The 21,681-nt window shown below is 36.5% G+C and overlaps 1 protein-coding gene across 4 annotated transcripts; it reads right to left on the bottom strand.

The window, feature by feature from the left end:
- Positions 1-855: 855 nt before the first annotated feature.
- Positions 856-21,578, bottom strand: LOC139131637 (SH3 domain-containing protein 19-like). Of its 4 annotated transcripts, none has more exons than XM_070697784.1 (14): positions 20,957-21,485; positions 15,046-15,151; positions 14,822-14,895; positions 14,321-14,389; positions 11,862-11,984; positions 11,361-11,546; positions 9,343-9,389; positions 8,574-8,594; positions 7,272-7,540; positions 6,996-7,057; positions 6,223-6,372; positions 5,576-5,768; positions 4,930-5,039; positions 856-4,628 (listed from the first exon to the last, which is right to left on the bottom strand). In XM_070697784.1, exons 1-14 carry the CDS (start codon positions 21,320-21,322, stop codon positions 4,494-4,496), a joined length of 1,911 nt encoding a protein of 636 aa, XP_070553885.1. In that variant the 5' UTR covers positions 21,323-21,485; the 3' UTR covers positions 856-4,493. The 4 variants fall into 4 exon arrangements, with proteins under 4 accessions (XP_070553885.1, XP_070553884.1, XP_070553886.1 ...); XM_070697783.1 differs by having other exon boundaries at positions 5,576-5,771; XM_070697785.1 differs by lacking the exon at positions 8,574-8,594 and having other exon boundaries at positions 5,576-5,771; positions 20,957-21,578.
- Between the last annotated feature and the right edge of the window lie 103 nt (positions 21,579-21,681).

Genomic DNA, 21,681 nt, shown 5'->3' on the forward strand with positions numbered 1-21,681 from the left:
GTATATTTGTATTTTTAAATTTCTGTATTTTTAAACTTTATGTTTTTTGGAGCCTGTAAATGGGACTTGTTCCCGTTGGTCTTCCTTTAAATAAATAAATAAATAAATACGAACAACAACAACAACCAGATTTCTGGGTTCCCTATGTTGTAACACGCTATCATTCTATTATGTATCTCGAACAAACTTAAAGTTAAGAGAGGAAAGTGAAAACATCTAAAAAATATTTCCCTCCTGCTCACTATTGCTCTCTCACTTTGGCTTATTAAACCATTGTGTTAGCTGAAGCATTTGCCTGAAGATGCATAGACACCCCTCCAAAGTCCCAACTGTGCTCCGAGTTAGGCATGTCAGTGGAGATATTCAAAGTTGACAGCATAACATGCAGATAGTTTGTGATAGAACAAAATGTTTTTTAACTTTGTATTCGAAGGGACAGTCAGAACAGTTTCACTCCAGTTTTTTGTGTTCTATGTACACATACTGAGCTCTGACATTAATTTTATATTCATCATGCAAAATCAACAAAAAACAAACGAAAAATAAAAAATCTTAAAAAAACCCAGTCTGTTTGTAGTGCCCAGTAAGCAAAGGGAAGAAACCAATTTACACATGGACACGTGGTATTGTTGGAGGTGTGAAATTTGCTCATTTAATACTTTCACCAACAGACATTTCCTATTTTATTTTGATGCTGCTGATGGAACTAGATACAGGGAAGGAGTTTGGAACGTCAAAACTTGGTTGAATTAGACTGAAATACTACAGTCAGTGTAACAGATTTATGTTTGTTCAACACATGCCCAAGAATTATATTTGGAAGAAAAAAGAAAACACCAGAGCAACAAAATGTGATTCTTTTATATATTTTTATTCTCTGCGTACTTCACAGCGTTCAAAATAGATGTGTATCAGCAAAATATACACATCTGCCGCCATTTGCATAGAAGTGCTAAGCTGTTTGCTGTAGCTGCATGATAAAGAGAACAGGCTTGGCTGGATTTCAGTTTAAAATAACAGAAAGCATCTGATTGTTACATTGGTGAGGCGAAAACAATGTCTTTTCACACCTTTACAGAAATATTACCTGGTAAGGTGTCTTTAAAAAGTATTTCTCAGCAATGACATCGTACTTGGCATTCTGACTAAATTTTGAACAGAATTTTCAATACTTTTCAAAAAAATGTTGAAACAGTTTTTTTTATTTGAGCTGGTTATAAACATTTTCAGTTCATCAAAATGTGACTTTGCACTTGTCCAGAGATACATAATTTTGCTGCAACAGCTGAGCTGAAAAGGGGGGGGGGGGGTTTGGAAGAGACTGAGATGAAAAAAGCCGAAGAAAGTTCAGACAATTCTTTAAATGATGTAAAACTTAGTGCGGAAGAAATGACGATGGTGAGAGTGAGTATTGATAAAATTTAACTGTTCCTGTACTACTTTCCATGACAAATCTGCAAAATACAGCTGTAATCTGATTTGAATTAAACTCCTACACTGCTGTAAAAATGACTTGTTCCAAACAAACACTGTTAAGGCACTCGCTTCAATTGTGTAAATTGGCCATTACACTAGGAAAAAACACAAGCAGCAGTCTTGAGTATGTCCAAAGCACTTAATGTGATCTCAGCATTTAGAAATGTTTACTTTTTCTACAAGAAACATGATTGTAACTTCCGTCATCACAAATTCCATTCTCCATCGATTTTAAATTCTGTGATTGGGAACGGCACTCACGTAATAAGCCGTTCAAAGGCTCTGCACTTAGATTTTTGTGATGATAGCTCCATTCTTGGGGGGGGGGGGGAATTTACCCCTCCTTTCACATAGCACTTCATAACTTTGTCATCAAGAAGAAAGATTGCAAAATGGACAATGGGTATCAATAAATAAAAAAAGTTTGCTCTTCTTTTCAGAATTGAAAATTGAGAAGTCAAAGCTATCCATCAAATCGGTTCTGAAAACTAATTTACACAATGAAATCTCTGTATGCGCATGAAAATATTTCCTGTACAAATACTGCACCACATCGAAGATCTGTATCGTTTTCTCAAAACAAACATTATATTTCACTTTGTAATGGACTACTCTAAAATTCTGCAATGTCATCCGAATCACAGATGCTGCTGGCTGCCCACTCTATGACCAAACACCGTTGATTTTGATAGGAAAATAAGCTACCCAGTAGACAGGCAGAGAACATGAATGTAAGAGTACACTGAGACTGCAAAGAGTAAGGTAAATGAGTTTTAGAAAGACAGACAGTATCAGTAGAAATATCTTCAAAGAGGAATAAGTTGAAAAATGTCAGTGGCGTTAAGTCACTGACCGCTATCAAGTATAAAAAGAACTTGTAAGAAAAATTTCATGCAATCTCAAAAAAAAAAGACACATATACACTATCTTCTTGAAAAGTAATTTGAGCAAATGGCTGAACTTTGAATCATATCTAGCAGGTGCAAAAATGATCAAGATTACACTGTCAACATACTGATTTCAGAGTGGGAGAAGCATTGTTAGAGCCATAGACCCTGGACTTCAGGGCTCTGATTAGATTAAGTATTCAAAACTAAAAAACCTTCCGACTTCACAAAACAAAACAAAATAAAGCTATTAAAACACACTATTTACAACACATTCTGTCATGACCGTCAGTAAATAGAAACTATTTCTCCCGTAAATTTTCAAACCAGTTTGTTACTAATCAGTTATTCAATATACCTTGGTGGAGCTACTCGTTATGTTCAATTTACATATTTCATTGTGTTTAAATGTTTGTGAGGCAAACAGGCAACTATTGGTAAATGACATTTGTCTGAATTAAGCATCTAAGGCTGACCTACACCAAATTCAAATTTAAAATTTAACATGTTTTCCTCTTTTTCAAAAGAGAAAAAGCCATGGGTATCCTTATGATTACAGAACTAAATGACTGCCTTGTAATTAGTGAGATAATCAATCGCATAAGTGCAAAAAAGCTCAAGATTGCCCAAATTTTGGCATCTTGTTTCTGGAAATGACATGTTGTTTGCTGCTCTGTGTACATGCTTGCGAAGAGTTCAAGACCAGTCAGGTCAAACGACGTTACACTTGAACTGCTGTGGGTATATATTGACAAAGATGCATACCTGTAAGCTGTGTAATAGATCAGCTGTCTATTGCAAACATACATGTGTAGAGCTCCGGTTATTGTCTATCGGTATTGACTGTACCCTTTGTCCTTTCTTTGGTCAATTGTAAACACTTGATAAAAGGGTTAGAAGCTGTTACTATGGTGATTGCTTTCACTTTTTTGTTTTCAACGTCAACCACAGTTTCTTGTTCTTCTTCCCAAGCATGTTGAGATACACAGTATTCAGCTTGTCAACTCAGCCTTTATATATGTGTAAAATTCATTGTTATTGTTGACAAGTGAATTCTAGTCCAGGCTACAATTCAAATGTGAAACAAAACAGTGCATTTTACATGTATCTTTATCCCGCCAAGTTCATATGTCACCATCAGGTCAAGTTGGTTGCAACCAGTTTGGCATCACAAGGTGCCGTATGTTGCATTTTCACAAAAATTTGAAGGCCCCTGCATACCAAGATGCTGTAAATATGATTTTCACTGACTAAACCTGCGATCACATACCATGCCAAGCAGGTGAAAGGATGTACTAGATTTGGCTCAATACCGCTTTTTACTGACATGGCACAAATAGGGAAGTTTACTGTCTGGCAGGATTAGGGTCACAAGCATCTCTGACAAGCTAAATAAGTGTTTCAACATCCTTGAAATATTTCACAAGGAGAATGTTTCAACAGACTGGAATAAACCATCACTAAAAGCTCCAAATAAGTGGAAACTGAATAATATACTACACTGTGCATTTGCACATTGAGAGCATCCACATGATTCTCTGCTCAATCATCGGTCATGAAAGACATTTTGACATTACTTAATGTAAAAATCAACAAAAAAATATTTATTATAACTGCTATGGACTTCACGATAGAGATAGAAAACTGCTATTTGTAAATAAAATACTAATTTTTGATGACTGTTTAACTTTGAGTTAAATTACAGATTTCATTGTCAAAACAACATTAACAAAAACTTACAACACCTCAGCTCTCTGATAGATTGACACTGACTACACGATGAGACGCAGACCTGTACTTGCGATCATATTCAATATAGACATTTTTTCTTCCAAGATAATTTTTTTTCTGTAAAAATATTCTCACCACCATCACTGAAGTGGGCTGACTTAAATAAATTCTCTCTAGCATTGACGCCCTCTCTGATCATAAACAGAGCATTTTAAAACCGTTTAAGTATATTGCACATAGTTTTTCCCCAAAAGAGCAATTCCTCCGTGATCTGAGCAAATTAGTTCTCACAAAACTCCAAGAATCAACCACTGATGAAATATGGCATTTGGCGGAGTATCCAGGGGTTTGGGCTGACACGGAGTGAAGATACAATCCTTTCTTTGTGATCAAACATCATCATAGCCCTCGTGGCCCCGGTAGTGGTATGATGATTTCCACAAAGGCTACTGGGAATTGTCCGACTTTGCCGTTGAGTTCTCCGTTGTACCACTCATCAGTCACTTTGTTCAGCAGATAAATGGTGTCACCGGCCTGTGTGTGATAAAAGAAAATGATATCAAAAACACAGCTGAAGACAAAAAGTGACTTCATCCAAGCAGGAACAGTCAAATGACATTGAAATCGTAGCTTATTTTGTAGTTTTGGATTTATTAATTGGATTTAAACTGACCAAATTTACAAATACAAATTTGACAAATGTCATTAATATCTATTATAGAAATTGATTCAAAAATAATGAAAATCCTTCATGAAATCATTTTCCACTTCACTTGATATATTTTAGGTTTGCAAAGAGATTTTCACTAATAGATTTAGAATCACAGACTTTTACCTTGAAGCTGAGGTCTCCATCACTTTCCCCTGTGAAGTCATACAGAGCTTCCGCCTTTGGCATCAGTTCTTCAAATGAACCACCTCTCTGCCTGGTAGACTGCTTTGCACCTAGAAATCCAAACAGCAATATGTTCTCTTTTTAAGTCTTGAACAAACTACACTTTACTTATTACTGGCACATCCAGCATGTATGATAAAGGTGGTAATTTTTTAGCCATACCTTTCTCACCCATGTGAGGGCGCTTTTATCCAGTCAAGCACCACCGAAAACATGGTGATTAAAAATGTCCTGTTTTCAATGAAAAAAAATGATTTTGTTTTCCTTTCAAAAATTTGTCATATTGAAATTTGTACTATCAATTCAGAACAGTATGGACAGTGGTGGCAGTTCTTCTGAAAGTTTCTAAAGACCAAACTGGCGACAATTTATGAACCTGTTGACAATTCATCGATTTCAATAAAGCCCTGACCCATCTATTATCACTCACTATGGTTCAAAATATAGTTCTTACAACTGATTCTTACTCTGAATTAATTGAACCATCACAAGCTAAGGCAAAACTTATGTTTATAAAAGAAATGATAGACATATATCACCATTTCTTGTGATTTTGAACTTGACAATCGCTTTGTTAGATCCTAACCTTTATCTGAAGGTAAATCTTCCACGACTTCCACAAACGTCTTTGGAAACATTCCCTCCTGGCCGTTACATGTACCTTTGTACCAGTCAGCACCTACTCTCTCTGTCAGCATGATTTTGTCTCCCTCTTTGAAACTGAGATCATCCGGAGGGGTGCCGTCATAGTCAAACTTAGCTATGCAGTGTGGACCAGACTGCTAGCAGTGGGGAAAAATGATAAATATGGAAATATATATTATACCACATGACACACACACAAGAGAATATAACAATAGAAAGTTTGAAATTCTAACCTTAAAATTTGTTTTCTACTGGAGATAACTTTTGAACGGAGTATGATGATCAGATAGATTGTATCAATAGCTTGGATACATTGAAAATCCACAGCAAGGACTTGAGCAGATACAATAATACCTCAATCAAGGTGAACCTGTTACGTAGATAACATTTGTAAGTCTTTGATGTCAGATAAGAGTGATAAAAAGTAAATTCAATCCTTTAATCATTATTGAGAAAGCAGTTGATAGTGTTCTGACGAAAGATCAAATTAAGGAGTTACAGCAAATGTCATTATACATCATGAATTCACAAGAACACCCAGACTATATCTGCAGATTCTGCAAACTTCACACCAGATATCTCTCTCACCTGCGCGGCAGGAAGGTCTTCAGCAACTGGAGGTAGATTGTTTGGAACTCTGTCGATGAAATTTGATGGGAATCTACCACTCTTCCCGTACATTTCACCGACTAACCAATCAGCATTCACTTGGTTTGTTACTTTGATTTTATCGCCAGTCTGCAGTGGAGAAACAGATGTTTTTATTGGTCAGAAACTATTGTGATCATGTCGATATTTGGAGCCTCCAAGAATTTGATCATTGATACACTTTGGATACTTCATGTTTTCACTTCTATTGACCTGTTCACCCCTATTCCCTGTGAACAGGTCCAAAATTACCATTGATAACAATGGGTTTGGGCCAAACCATGGTGGTGAAAGGGTTAATCAACTGGTATCTCACTTCAAAATTTTCCTTCTTTCATTTCAACCACTAAAATCTCCGAACTGCCAATGGTATCAAAGGCATAGCACTGCAATGGGCGATAGCATCCTGACAAATAACAGCATTTTCAAGACAGCATTTCTGCAGAATTATGAAAGCGATGAGTATTCCCATATATCATTTACAGTTATAAGCAAAAGATTTGTTGTTTTCATATGGACTTGCATGAATTCATAATGAATTTTGAGAGCATTGAGCTTTTGAAATATATTGATAAATCCTTTTTGAAATGTACACATAACATGACATTACACATTGTTTTATGTTTGGTCTGATCTTAGATTTCAAGTACAATGCGAGATCAGTTTGATTATATCTTGACATTTTCAAACCAACCTTCATTTGATGTACCTACCTTGAAAGTGAGTTCAGTATTGTCTGTTCCTTCGAAATCATACAGGGCAGTGACCAAATTATCTGAACAACGAAAGAAAAGTTGTGATTAACCAAATGCTACAGAAACGTGTGTACTGAATAAGAGAATTTCAGGCACTGCGTTTAATTTGCCATTGCTGATTACATAATGGGGATTTTGGTAAACCAAACTACATGGTATGGTTGGCACGAATTTTGGATTTCAATACTCTCATGTTTTTGACAGAAACAACAATATGTACTGTGACTATCTTACCATCTGCTGTGGGCGTCGGTGGTGTCACGGTGATTGATGCTGATGGAGGAGGAGAGTCCACTTGTGTTGCCATAGCAATAGATGACGCCGGTAAATTTTCAATGATTTCCACGAACTCCAGAGGGAAGATACCCACTTTACCGTTGAGTTCCCCTCTCATCCACTCCTCACCGACTGGCTCAATCAATCTAATGATGTCGCCCTCGTCAAAGTCCAGATCTTCCTCACCCTCAGCTTCAAAGTCAAAGCGAGCCCTGCATCGCGGACCGCTGTAAAAGAGAAAGTGGCATCATTGTGTTATAAACAACATCATCATCGCAATTGACATCATCATCATCATCATCATCATCATCATCATCATGACCAGTTCAGAAAGCAGGATGATCACATCCTGTCTCTTTGACAGGATTGGTAAAGTATGGTTTCACTTTCAGCAAATACCGTATTCCACCTTGTTTCCATAGCTACAAGAGTCAGTGGCCATTACTGAACAAAGAGGACAGGCTGGATTAATGACAGTGGGTGGTCCAAGTGCATTGTCTAACCCTTGACCAACAGATAATGAAATATAAAGGTCTTTGATCAATTAGTGAAAGACTTTCGAAGAGGTTAGATAAAAGGACAAGAAACGGTAAGAGATGATTATTTGTCCATGTACTTTTGACTCTTGTTTGAGCTATGGTTTTTGTTATTGCTCTTGGAAACAGTATACTCAAGCAAGAACCAAGCATGATACTCGTAACAGTTTCCAGCGAACAGTTTCTTGCATTGTAAACGTTGAGAGAATGCATCTGTTGTGTTGAGTTCACTTTTGATACACAGTTCTTTCTATTAAATGGTATACCAGGTGTTGAAAGTCTGAAAATTCAAAACTCTAAACTTCAACTTGTGAGAGCAATGGCAGGTTGCTCAATGATACCAAAAATGTCAGTGAAACGTCTCTGTTAAAATCTCTCTTTGGTGAATTCTGATTTCTGGTAGGAAATGTTGTATCTCTTGAAACAGAGTGTGCTGTTTAACAATATTGAGAAATCTAATATGAAGGTTGCAAGAAAAATATGTAAGAAGATAACAATGGATTATAAACCTTACGATGAAAAACCCAGAAAAGGTGATATGAGAATGGAATTAAAATATGGAAAACACAGACTGACAGAATGATGACATTGGCCCTCTAGTGTGCCTCCGGCACACAGGGGGCAAACAAAGTAGATGATATGAAAGTTATTGTTAGAGGGAACAATATACACAATGATTGTAAAACTTAAAAAAAAGGACAAAATAGGGATTGTGAAAACTTACAATGAGATGGTTTGGTGGACACTGCAAGGGGAATGAATAATGGGGGAAAAAAAACAACAAATCATATTTAAAAAAAATGCAAAAATATATGTAAATTGTCTTCAGTCATATTATTGGAAAAGTATGTTTTACAAAAACTTCATGAAACTATTGAGCAGTGTACACACATATCAGGATGACCTTATTTTCCTTTACCAATTTGAAATGACTGGAATCCTACATAGACGTATATCCCTGTTCTGTATATGTGTGTGTGTGTGTCTGTGTATGTATGTGTGTGTATGTGTATATATGTGTGCAGTATGTGTGTACGTATGCATGTAGATATGTAGGTGCGTATGTATGTTTGTGTGTGAGTATGTCTGTGTGTGTCTGTGTGTGTATGTATGCATGTATGTATATGCTTTTATCCAGTGTCTGTTTGTTTGTTTTTTATTTACTTCTCTTTTGTCGATGTCTTCTTTTGCGCATGTGTTTTCTTCAGTCACCATTTTAATTGACCAGTGTTTGGGATGAATAAAGTATTCATTGATTGATATATGTATGGATTTCTGTCTATGTGTTTCTGTCTGTCTGTCTGTCTGTATATATGTAAATTTCCTTACACATTCCGCACATACATCAAGTACCTCACTATGTTTGTGCATTTACTTGTCTGTTTTAATAGCATCAATAAATTTCTATATGTCCTTTGACATAAAAACTTTGACATAAATTTTGATTAAAATGTCCTGAGCGATTTGAAACACAAGGTAAAAAGGAATGCTACCTTAACGTATCTGGTTTCACTTCCTCCTTTTCTTCAGGAAGATCCTCCTGTGATGGCAAGAAACCAAATTATGTCAGAACACACGTAGTGGAAACTTGTACACACAAATTATCTCTCTTTGCAGATTTCAAAACGTGTCAATGAATAAAATTTGATAGGTTTCCTGGTAAACATGCACGGTTCTCCACAAGGGGATTTTTAGAGGTCGGCCATCCTTCTGTTTTGAAACCCTGTATTCATACGTTGATTACAGTACAAAAGAATATATTTGTACAACAAGAGAATATGCAAAGTATACATTGTTATGTAAATTATTTGCTCCTCTGTATTTCAAGGCTGTGGAGAACACATGGAAACTTTGTCAAAACTTGATTTGGTTTTTTATGGCGAGAAACTCCAATAATTTCAATACTACTCTGTGACATATTATCAATGAAACTATCCAATACGACTGATATAAAAAAATTCTTGCAACATTAGTATTACAGAATTTGCTGATGAGAATATGCAAGATGAAATACTTCTATAGAGTGGATTTGTTCTGTGGATACAAGCTGACAGTATGAGTTTCAAGGGTGCAATTTTTCAGACCTATTTGATAATAATAATATGAAGGAAATTTATAACGTGCTGATATCTTGTTGAGTTCTAGGCACAGGAAGGATGTCAGAAGAACTGTGGGGAGCGAAAGAATGAGTGGAAAGGAAGTCAGTGTTTGAATAAATGTGTCTTGAGGGCATGTAGAAAGGAACCTGAGGACGGAGAGTGACAGAGGCTGGTGGGTTTTTTCCAAGCTGGATTGTAGGGCAATACATTTTTACATGTAAGAGTTCAGATAGATAATTGTGGTCCGCTGCCAGTAATGGGGTTGTATCAAATTGATGACACTTTATGCCGTACGGTATTGTATATGGAACGTGACTGGTAGTCCAATGCAGAAAGTTCAAGAGGTTCAATGTTGTTGAAGTCAAGCAGCAGCATTTTGAAATCTTTGCAGCTTTTTTCATTGAAATGTATAGGAAAACTTGATAAAATCGAGCCGTGGTAATCCAGATGAGAGTTTAGTAGCTTCAATGGTGAGTAAATGTTGAATGGAACTGATTTTTCTGATTTGGATGTAAATTGATATTTACATGCCTATGAGGAAATCAAGAGTGACACCAGGGTTTTTTTACATCGTGGGTGAAATTTGTGTCAGAGTTGCCAGCATGCAACATAGCAGGAAGGCGTTTATAGGACAATCTTGGAGATATAACTATAGTTGCTTCTATTTTGCTATCATTCATCCAATTTATGACTTTAGAGATGCAACATTGCATAATTTGGGTGGAAGACTTGATTTTATCAAGTTTATTTTTGATAAATCACTGCTTATCATATGCAAATGAATGGTTGGTGCTCTACTTAATGACTCTCTGACCTGATGACTGACATTTGTCAAGATTTGTGCACTTCATAAAGACACTGTGTTTACATGTTTAGGCAAAAAAAAATTGTTTCTGGTGCTTGACATTCAGCAAAAATGATGCGGCGACATGGTCTTCTTTTTTTATATGATGCTTTTTTTCATTTCTTTTTTTTTATTCCTATCAATGCTGGTTTGGCACTATTAATACAACAGTTATTGTCTTTTATCACTGGCTGCATAATACTTTCTTTTTCCTTTTTAGCATTTTTGGACATGCAAACAGGGATATCATGGATAGCTGTACTGATGAGTATGCCACCCCCCACCCCACCCCACAAAGACATGACACACAGGTTCTGAAATGACGCGCACGTTGACCAGAAATGATCTTTGTTTTGGCCTCACATGTCGAACAGAATCAATATTGAAATACATCAGACGTGAATTTGTTAACACTAATTGAAGACGCCCAAGAAATTGGATTAAGGTCTGCTAACCCCTGTATACATCCCTTTGCAGACAATATCCAATGGTTACCAAGTATCAAGTGGACTATACCACTCTGACTCGGAGGGTGGGCAGTCAGTCTACTGCAATGAGGGGTACTTACCAGGACCTCTACAAAAGTTTTTGGGAACATTCCCACTTCACCATTGCACTCCCCTCTATACCAGTCATCTCCACACCTCGACAGGAGTTTGATGAAATCACCCTTGTTGAAGTTCAGATCATCGGGAGCTGTGGAGTCGTAGTCATAGGATGCCACGGCGGAGGGTCCTTCAACCCGACCAGGTCTCTGTAAACGATGAGTCAGGTTTTCATGAAAGAGTGATGTGCAAAGGAAATAGGAAAGTTTATGTAAATACAGAAGTTTTCTCATTCTTGCTCTCTGATATCATCACCATATTTTGTGAAAACAAAACCACATCGAGAGAATTACAAATTTTCAGATAAAATGCCAGTCAAGTTCTGCTTATCATTCATTAATATTTTATCACGTCTTTGATGAAAGCTACAAAAATACTGAGACATGATGCATGAGACAGTGAGAAGATCACAAACTCATAAAAGGTCCTTTCAAACCACAGTATCTTCTGAGTACTGTACACACCTCTCCTGGTAAAGCTTGAACTACTCTGACGAATTTTTTGGGAAACATTCCTTCTTGATCAACGTTCCTACCAAACATCCAGTCATCGTCAACTTTCCTCAGAAGGATAATGACATCATCTTGCTGTGAATAAAAAAGTGAATAAAAAAAGTTACTGTTTGGAATTCATATTAGCCCTGCCTGTTGCACCTGTCACTATCAGACCAAGTCGGTCAAAAACTGGTGGACTTAAATTTTGAACAGACTCTAACCATTTTGAGACTCCTATACAATTTTATCTGTAGAGTTTTTGTTAAGGTTGGTACCCAGTAAATTTTACCAGGGTTCCCTTGTCATGTTACCAGGGCTCTCCTTAGTATACCAGTATCAATGTAATCCAAGCAGGAGGTATGTAATCGTCTCAAAACGGACGAACTACGAGCAGACCTACGAGCTCGTACGAGCGAAGTACGAGTGACGTAATGTGCCGTACTTTCAAAGGACGAGTGACGTATGCAAGCTATAAGTTACACATGCCTTTTGACCTAATTTTTTATGAATACGCCTAGGACTATGTTGTATTCCATAGATGAAAGATTTTTGTTTATGTGAAAGGATTTTACGACAAACGAACGCTTAGACACATTTTCTGTGTATATTCGAAACTCGGAAGTAGGAGCGGGTGTGAACTTCGTATGATTATTTTTTTGGTCGTGAGAGCGGGTTCAGTGCAGTGCGGAGGAATACTAGGCTTTGACTTTCGGACGAGTCTGTACGTACGGGTCAAGACTGGAGACGACGCGACACTCTCTCACAGTGTACAATGAATAATATGAAGGATTTATGAGTTGGCGGGTGTTTTTGTGGCACCCGTGTGTACTCATGTTGTACAGTCTATTTGAAAATGACCTCTACTCAACAATGATTTTAAAGACTAACATTTTTCTCACCTCGCATTCAACTTCAAGTTTTGAAAAAGCACATTATCGGAACTACACTATTATTGGTGTGTTGGGAATACGGCCCCGCCTAATGAATAATGGTATAGTCAGGTCACTGTGGGGTCAATATTCCTGTTTGTCATCGCGGAACGTGCAGAAGCCATACAAGATATCGATGCTCGATACTTCTATATTCAATCGTTCGTTCGCGCTCCTGAACAACAAAAAAAAACATCACTCAAAACCAACTCATCACATTCCAAACTTACCTAGCTACACTCAGTTCGGTAGATAAGTTCCAGGCATCAGTCGTAGTATAAATGTTGACGTCGATTTGTCGACGTCAATGAAGTCGGCGTCGACGTAATAATGTATTTTTACAAATATATTTATTTATTTGGCGTTAATTAGAGGAAAATCACATCAGAGGGTGGATGACGTATGTATTACAATATCGTGGGTAGGCTAAACTGGCCGTTTTGTTTATCGCTATTATTGCCTACTCCCACCGTACCGCCCGTCGTCTGTAACTTGCAAGGCGATGTTGCACACGAACGAACGCCCAATGCCAGTCACTCAGAGTCGTCGGTTTTCTTGCTACCCAAGTTGAAATATATGCAATTATGAATGTCATTTTTGAAAATTCACTAATGCATGCAATACCAATTATGATGAACCCACAATTTATTGTTGTTGAGATTTTGTCAACAGTGTTATTGCTGCAAAGTCAGTAGTTGGGCCTACCCACGTGAAAGACGTTTTGAACTCGTTCCTGTACTTGCTACATATTCAAGCTGAAATCAGTCAAGTCATTACGTGTTTATTTCGCATATTTGCTATATTTTAGCACCCGTATTCAGAACCCCACTTTGACATTCTGTTTGGCATGTTTCTACGTTCATTTCGAATCCTATTTTGTCTTTTTTTTTTCAACGCTCAGTTCGACGCTGTTTTTTTGTCGATTTTGGGACATGCATTACGTCACTCGTCCTTTGAAAGTACGGCACATTACGTCACTCGTACTTCGCTCGTACGAGCTCGTAGGTCTTCTCGTAGTTCGTCCGTTTTGAGACGATTAGATAAATGCAAGCAGGGGACAATATAAGTGGTACAGGGGTTCCAAAACCATGTATCGCTGGACCAAAAACTTAGCAAACACAGTCTCTGACTTATCTTGGCACTCACAGTCATACATAAACATGGTGATTTTCACTGACACACTCTGATATAGACGGGATGTGTCAAAGCAGTGCTGTGTTTTTGTGATCTTCTCAGTACCTTGATTTTGATAGATTTTGAATGACTTGACCTGAAAAGGGTTAAACAGTTTTCTGCCGCCTGTCCGCCAGTGATTTTGGTTTAGTTGTGCCAAAGTTACAAAAGGTAGCAGTGGTCATTCACAGTCATATGATAGTGTCAGCAGAGTACAGTTTGTGCAGTATATGACTTATAGCGGCTATACAGCTACAGTCATTGAAAACACTATCATCAGCATTCCTAACAGAATTATAATGACATATCTGTGAATGGAAGACTCACCTCAAAGGAGAGCTCATCATAGTTTTGTTTGTTGTATGGGAACACTGCTATGGCATGGGGCTCTGTCACCTGTAGAGAACGGACACAATGTCCAAATATATAAAGTTATTCTGATTTCACATTAAGAATTAGATTTCATCATCAGATTATTACATAACTGTGATTATCATTGGAGACCTGTTCCATAACGTCAAGCATGATCTATTTACTGTGATAAAACTTTGGTTCAGAAGTCGGTCACCAACTGTAAAACCTGATCAAAACAATTATTGATTTGATCAAAAGAGCTGTGTATAAATAGTACTCACAAGGCTTACAAACCTTGTAAATCTTATAGACAGTTGAAGGTGCCAACAAAATGTTTTCAATGTTGAAACAATGGCCGACTATCCCTTACTTGAGTAGTTGCATAGAATTCCCAATTCAAAGCTCAGGGTTTTCAGAGATGGAATGACAGTGGGATCCCTGCACCTGAATATACTGTTCTACTTTCACACTTACCATGTATTTGAATAATGGATGACCTGGGCCTGGTCTCTGAGGCAATGATGGGGCACCAGCCTTTGCTTTAGTCCCTGTTTAAAAAAAACAATTATTGTGAAAATATGAGGACAAAGGTTACATGTATATACTGTTTAGTGAGTGCAACAAGCTACCTGTTGTGTTGTAAAGAAAAGTACCTGTTGTGTTGTAAAGAAAATTCAACAAAAAAAAAACTATCTTACCAGTGTTAGGTCTGACTGGAGCACTACGGGCAGGTTTTTGAGGACCTTTGGTGATGGGAGCTGGTCTGGGAGGTGCCGGGGCCTTCTTCTTTGGTTGGCTTGTTGGCTGCAGACAAACAATATACGATATAAATTGTTAGTACACGTAGAATTTTACCTCTAAATTTTTTCCCAAAGGTTGTCCACTAGAAGTCACAAGCAGTTTGTTTGTAGACTGAACAATTTTGTTCCTGATACAACTGTACCTGATATGTGTTGCTACTGTGCTGTTTTTCCCAGGGAACCTGAGTCACATCTCTGTAAAGTTAGAAGATGTGTATTGCCTGCATATCATCATACAGTTACAATGAAAAGCTACCAGCATTTCAAAGGCCTCATTTGGATGTTTAAAAATAACACACTGTGTCTAAATTAGGCTGAAGCAGGCTGTGGTGACAAAGAGAACCACGACAACATGAAATGGGAAATATGCAGCAGAAATGTTTTATCTTAATGTAGGGTGAATTATTACATTTTCATCAATTGTTTTGTGAATTCTTTTCTTTGATGAGAAAAATGACAAGAGGAAACACCCAATCTGCATGTTATCCCTTGTTATAATATGTACAGCATGTAAATGATACTAATATTTCATCCTGTCCTCTGGCATCAAAGGATTCTATATATACAACAAGTCAATTAATTTCTTTCTGAAGACTTTTTTCATCAGCCTTATGACAATGAAAATTCTTATGAATTCTTAAGAAATAAGAATTCTTATGCATTTCCGATGTCTTCTGGGCTCAGAAAATATAATTCAATACTGTGGTAAATTATCATATATTATATTATAACTTTGTCAATACCAGTGAATTTTGTGACGTCATACCCCAGGACTGTTTTATTACTGATAATGTATCCGATTATCTAGGATGTGGCCCCAGATGTTTGGTACGTTTATAAATTCACTGGCATCGCCATAACTATAAAATAAGAGCAATAATCTACCCCCTTTCCAGCCCATAATGGACTCAAGCAAACTTTGCACTCCATAATATACTCAGCTTCATCTTGTACATTATATCAAAGTATGTGCAAAGTTTGATTTCATCCATTATGGGCTGAGAGGGGGTACATTATTACTTAAATCATGGTCACTGGAGAGACTATGCTAAAATATGGCTCGATTCATGATATGATATGGTGATTGTGAGGCCTGTCATTTATCATATCTAATTCCTTGCACATGGTTAGATTTCAATTGGCAGAAATGTACAAAATGCCATTAAAATAGATAATTATAAGGATATGTATCAAGTATATTGTTTTGATAAAGCACCATATCTGAGACATTATTTGCTTTACCCACAGGTATAAATTCTCTTGTAATAGGCGAGCGGCAGACTCACCTATTTATCACACTTAATGTACCCACCTTACATACGGCCACATCATACGTCATTTGCAAGCTTATTATCTCTACTTCAAGAAAATTGACGATGTGGAGCTGCCAAGTAGGGCCATACACCCCTAATTTGCATAATTCACACGGGTATCCAATTTGCATAAATGCGACATAAAATTAGAAATTTCATTGTTAACGACTTTAAACATACTTTCAAACTATCGAGTGATATATCAAATGAAAGGTATTTGCATGTAAAATACAATATGGATATCCAAAGAGATATTTAAAATTGATTTCACTGAAATATATGCATATTTACTGTGAAAAATTTTTTTCACCTTTTGAATAACAATATTTTAAAAATTTTAACAGATGCAGCCACATCATACAGCCACATCATACATTATTTGAAAGCTTATTATCTGTACTTTATGAAAATGGACAATGTTGAGCTGTCAAGTAGGGCCATAACCCCTAATTTGCATAATTTACACGGGTATCCAATTTGCATAAATGCGATGTAAAATTAGAAATTAGCTGTTAACTACTCTAAACATGCTTTTAAACTATCGAGTGATATATCAAATTAAAGGTATTTGCATGTATAATACAACTTTGATATCCAAAGAAATATTTAAATTGATTTCACTGAAATATTTTCATATTTATATTGAAAAAATATTTTCCTCTTTTGAATTTCAATATTTTAAAAATTTTAATACATACAACCACATCATACAGCCACATCATACGTCATTTGAAAGCTTATTATCTGTACTTCAAGAAAATTGACAATGTTGAGCTGTCAAGTACGGCCGTAGCTCCTAATTTGCATAATTCGCAAGGGTACGCAAAATACAAAAATGTGATATAAAATTAGGGATTTATTAACTACTCTAAGCATACTTTAAACTATCGAGTGATATATCAAATGGAAGGTATTTGCATGTAGAATACAAAATAGATACCCAAAGAGATATTAAAATGATTTTATAGAATTTTTTTCATAATTATATCGAAAAATATATTTTCCCCTTTGAATAACGATATTTTAACAATTTTAACACATACAACTACATCAAACAGCCACATTATAGGTCACTTGAAAGCTTATTACCTCTGCTTCACGAAAATTGATGATATGTAGCTGCAAAATAGAGCCGTGATTCTTTAATTTGCATAATACACACGGGTACCTAATTTGCATGAGTCCGATATAAAATTATAAAAATCCATCGTTAAGTACTCTACACTTGCTTTTAAACTATCGAGTGATATATCAAATGAAAGGTATTGGTGTTGTACAATATAGCTATGAATTCCAAACACGTATCTAAAATATTCGTATTGAATATTTTTATTTAAATCGCGAATATCATGATTTTTTTTAATATTCATAAAATTGTGCAGTATATACTAATATGCCCACTTTATGCAAAATAAGAATAAAATATATACAAAATAAGAGTAATTCAACACACAAAAAACAAATATCGCTCTGACTGAGATTCAGAGACAATGTCTGATTTTTATTGGAACCCAACTCGAGCTTTATAAATTCATATCAAGCATAAAAAGTGCATCCTACTCTGAAATCTTCGAAAGCTCTTCTCAAAAAATCACATCTTTAGACCTCATTATCTATGAAGGTCGTCGATGCAACAAATTAACATTCTCGACTTAAGAACACACACACAAAGCCAACAGATACCACATTCCAGTTCATGCAATCAAACAGCAACATTCAAGGATTTGTTAAAGGCAAAACATAACGATACAGTAGAACAATTATGCCACAACAACACGATACAAAATACAAGATTTTTTCGAGATAAAAGTAATGAAGTAAAAATAAAAAGTAAAAGTAATTCTAGATCTTGTTTGATTATTACTAACTTTAGAACAATCGGATGACATTTATATGTTATTCGATTTCATTGAATTGCCATCGAAACCTTGGAATCGCAAAAAGTAAAAGGGAACCAAAATATTTTCAGGTCCCCTATAGGCAGATCTAAACTTTCAAGTCTCCTCTACTATCCCTCAAATTTTCGATTCCACCCCGAATTCCTCCGCCCCTCACCACCATTATTTGTGAACGCAGCCTAATCACATACATATGAAATAGAAATATGAGCGTTACACCTATGCCAAACAACACCTACAATAGCTCGATCTCCGAATCACATGAGCATTCACAAACACAACCAGACCGAAACCGTAGACATTCTAGCTTCCTTACTTGAACAAACTTAACGTCAGTGAAACAACGTGGTCCAGCAGTGCACACGTTTCACCAACCGAAAATGAATTTTTAAGCGACTGGTGAAGACAACGCTATTCTCGAAAGGTAGCATCAAAGGATCGCAGTGTCACAGTAGTCTTTCAACTCCAGTGCGGGTTCAGGGCAGGATACGTAGATTAGGGGTACGCCTCGTCATGGCAAATCAACACTTTACACAAAACAGCCAAACATAACCTACACAAAATTCAAACAACCATAAAATATGAACGATGTGTAGAGTTTGCTTTCTCTTATTACTTGTCACCAGTTGTGTCTGCTGTCAAATTAATCTTCCATGCACAAGGCAGCTATAACTGTGGCAACCCTTTTACTCATGACAAAATTGTTTAAGAAGAGGATGATGTATAATTACTAGATGTACTGGAAATGCATGATACTGTATCGCCATGAATGACTTGGATCATGGATCATGCCATAACTTTGACTACAGCTTACTCTCACACATTGTTTCGGCTACATAGTTACTTTTCAACAACTACAATAGTGTCGTTCATGGGGATCTTTGTTTATGTTTAGACTTAATAGTGATTGGCGATATTTTCCCAACACATCTTTACGAATATATATATATATATATATATATATATATATATATATATATATATATATTAAAAGGTTTTCATATGCTGTGAATGGGTATATTATAGTCCATACAAAGGGCATGTTTGGAGAAACACTCTCTGACCTATAAAAACTAGACATCGGTATCGGATAATAATGCAGACAAGAACTATTCATGTGTTTTGAAACATACATTAAACAAACAAAATATTCATTTCCAGACCTCATTTCAGCTGTTTGTTCTCCGTGTTCTGTGCACTTTTTGCACATCATAATGCATGTGGTTGCATTGATACTGCTGTTTAAATTTTTGAAATACCATTATTCAAAAGGGGAAAATATTTTTTTCACTACAAATATGAAAATATTTCAGTAAAACTACTTTGTATATCTCTTTGGATGTCAATTTTGTTTTTTACATGCAAATACTTTTCATTTGATATATCACTCGATAGCTTAGAAGTATGTTTAGAATAGTTAATGAATTTTGTAATTTTATATTGCATTTATGCAAATTGCTTACCTATGTAAATTATGCAAATTTAGAGATACGGCCTTACTTGATAGTTCAACATTGTCAATTTTCTTGAATTAGAGATAATAAGCTATAAAAATGACGTATGATGTGTCTGTATGATGTGGCTGTATGTGATGAAATATTTATAATATTGTTATTGAAAAGGGGAAAATATTTTTCAAATATGAATATGAAAATATTTCAGTGAAACCATTTTAAATATCTCTTTCGATATCTATTTCGTATTCTGCAAATACCTTTCATGTGATATATCACTCGATAGTTTAAAAGTATGTTTAGAGTAGTGAACAATGAATTTCTAAATTCATATTGCATTTATGCAAATTGGATACCCTTGTAAATTATGCAAATTAAGGGCTAGGGCCGTACTTGACAGTTCAACATTGTCAATTTTCTTGTAGTAGAGATAATATGCTTTCAAATGATGTATGATGTAGCTGTATGTTGTAGCTGTATTTGTTAACATTTTTAAAATATTGTTATTCAAGAGAGGAAAATATTATAGTCAATATGAATATGAAAATATTTCAGTGAAATCAATTAAATATGTCTTTGGATATCAAAGTTGTATTCTACATGTAAATACCTTACATTTGATATATTATTCGATAGTTTAAAAGTATGTTTACAATAGTTAACAGTGAATTTTCTAATTTTATATCGCCCTTATGCAAATTGGGTACCCGTGTGAATTATGCAAATTAAGGGGGTATGGCCCTAATTGTCAGCTCCACATCGTCAATATTCTTGATGTAGAGATAATAAGCTTTCAAATGACGTATGATGTGGCCGTATGTAAGGTGGGTACATTAAACTCCTTAAATAAGGCCCTTTTTGTGGATTCGCCGCTCGCCTATAATGTCTGACAAAATAATAATCTTTTCAAGTCAGAGAAAATGACTTCTCACTTAACTTTTTTAATTTGATAGTTGTTGGGTTCATTTAAATTCTCACATAGAAAAATTAAATAAAATTGAAGATATGTCTCTAAACTGAGGCATTGCATCATATAGCATTTCAACCAGCTCTGGATTTGTTTATCTATTTTTGGGGGGTGATCAGGTGGAATAATGACAAAAACTATATTGGTGAAGTTTACCAGAACACCAGCTGTACTCACCCTGGCTGGTGGCATTCTCATTGACTGTGATCTCCCAATAGCACTTGCACTGCTACTTTTTTTCATTGTCTGTGGTTCTTCCTGGGTTCCTGGGATTGGCATGTCCAGCAGAGATGCTGCCGTTGAATTACTGGAAATTTTTGGACCACCCGCTGGCCTTGGTGGCGGCGCTCCCTTGGCGCTGGTCTTTGATGGTCGGATGATGGTGGGCCTGGCAGTGGCAGTACTCCCCGATGGAGGAGGGGGTAGTGGTTTTGCCACTGGGGCGGCGGCGCCATCGTTTCCGTCTGTGGCTGGCTGTTCTGATGGCTGTGGTGATGGCGGCTTGGTATACAAGCCTTCTATTTCTTTTATAAAACTAGACATGTCCTGTGCTCACTTGCATTGTTTTTGTTAGCATTTTTTTGACTGCCAGTCCTGGGTAAAGGCGTGGGCTGCCATCCTTTGTCTGCTTGGCCTGGTCTTGTACTCGGCACGGGTGGAGGGGCAGAGATTGGAACAGCACTGAGATTACTGGAACTTGCTCCTGGTTTTGGCCTGGGTCTGGACGCTGGAACCGGAGGAGGTGCTGTCACCGGTGACAAACCACTAAATGATGATGGTGCCACTGAGGAACTGGTTTTCTCTGCAGTTGGGGGAGGCCAGCTCCCGAATGGCTTCTGTTGTGTGGGGGAGAAGGGATCGGGTTGAGGCTGTGATGAAAATGGGTCTGACTGGGGCTTACT

Source organism: Ptychodera flava, chromosome 4 (assembly GCF_041260155.1).
Source record: "Ptychodera flava strain L36383 chromosome 4, AS_Pfla_20210202, whole genome shotgun sequence".
Lineage (NCBI taxonomy): Eukaryota > Metazoa > Hemichordata > Enteropneusta > Ptychoderidae > Ptychodera > Ptychodera flava.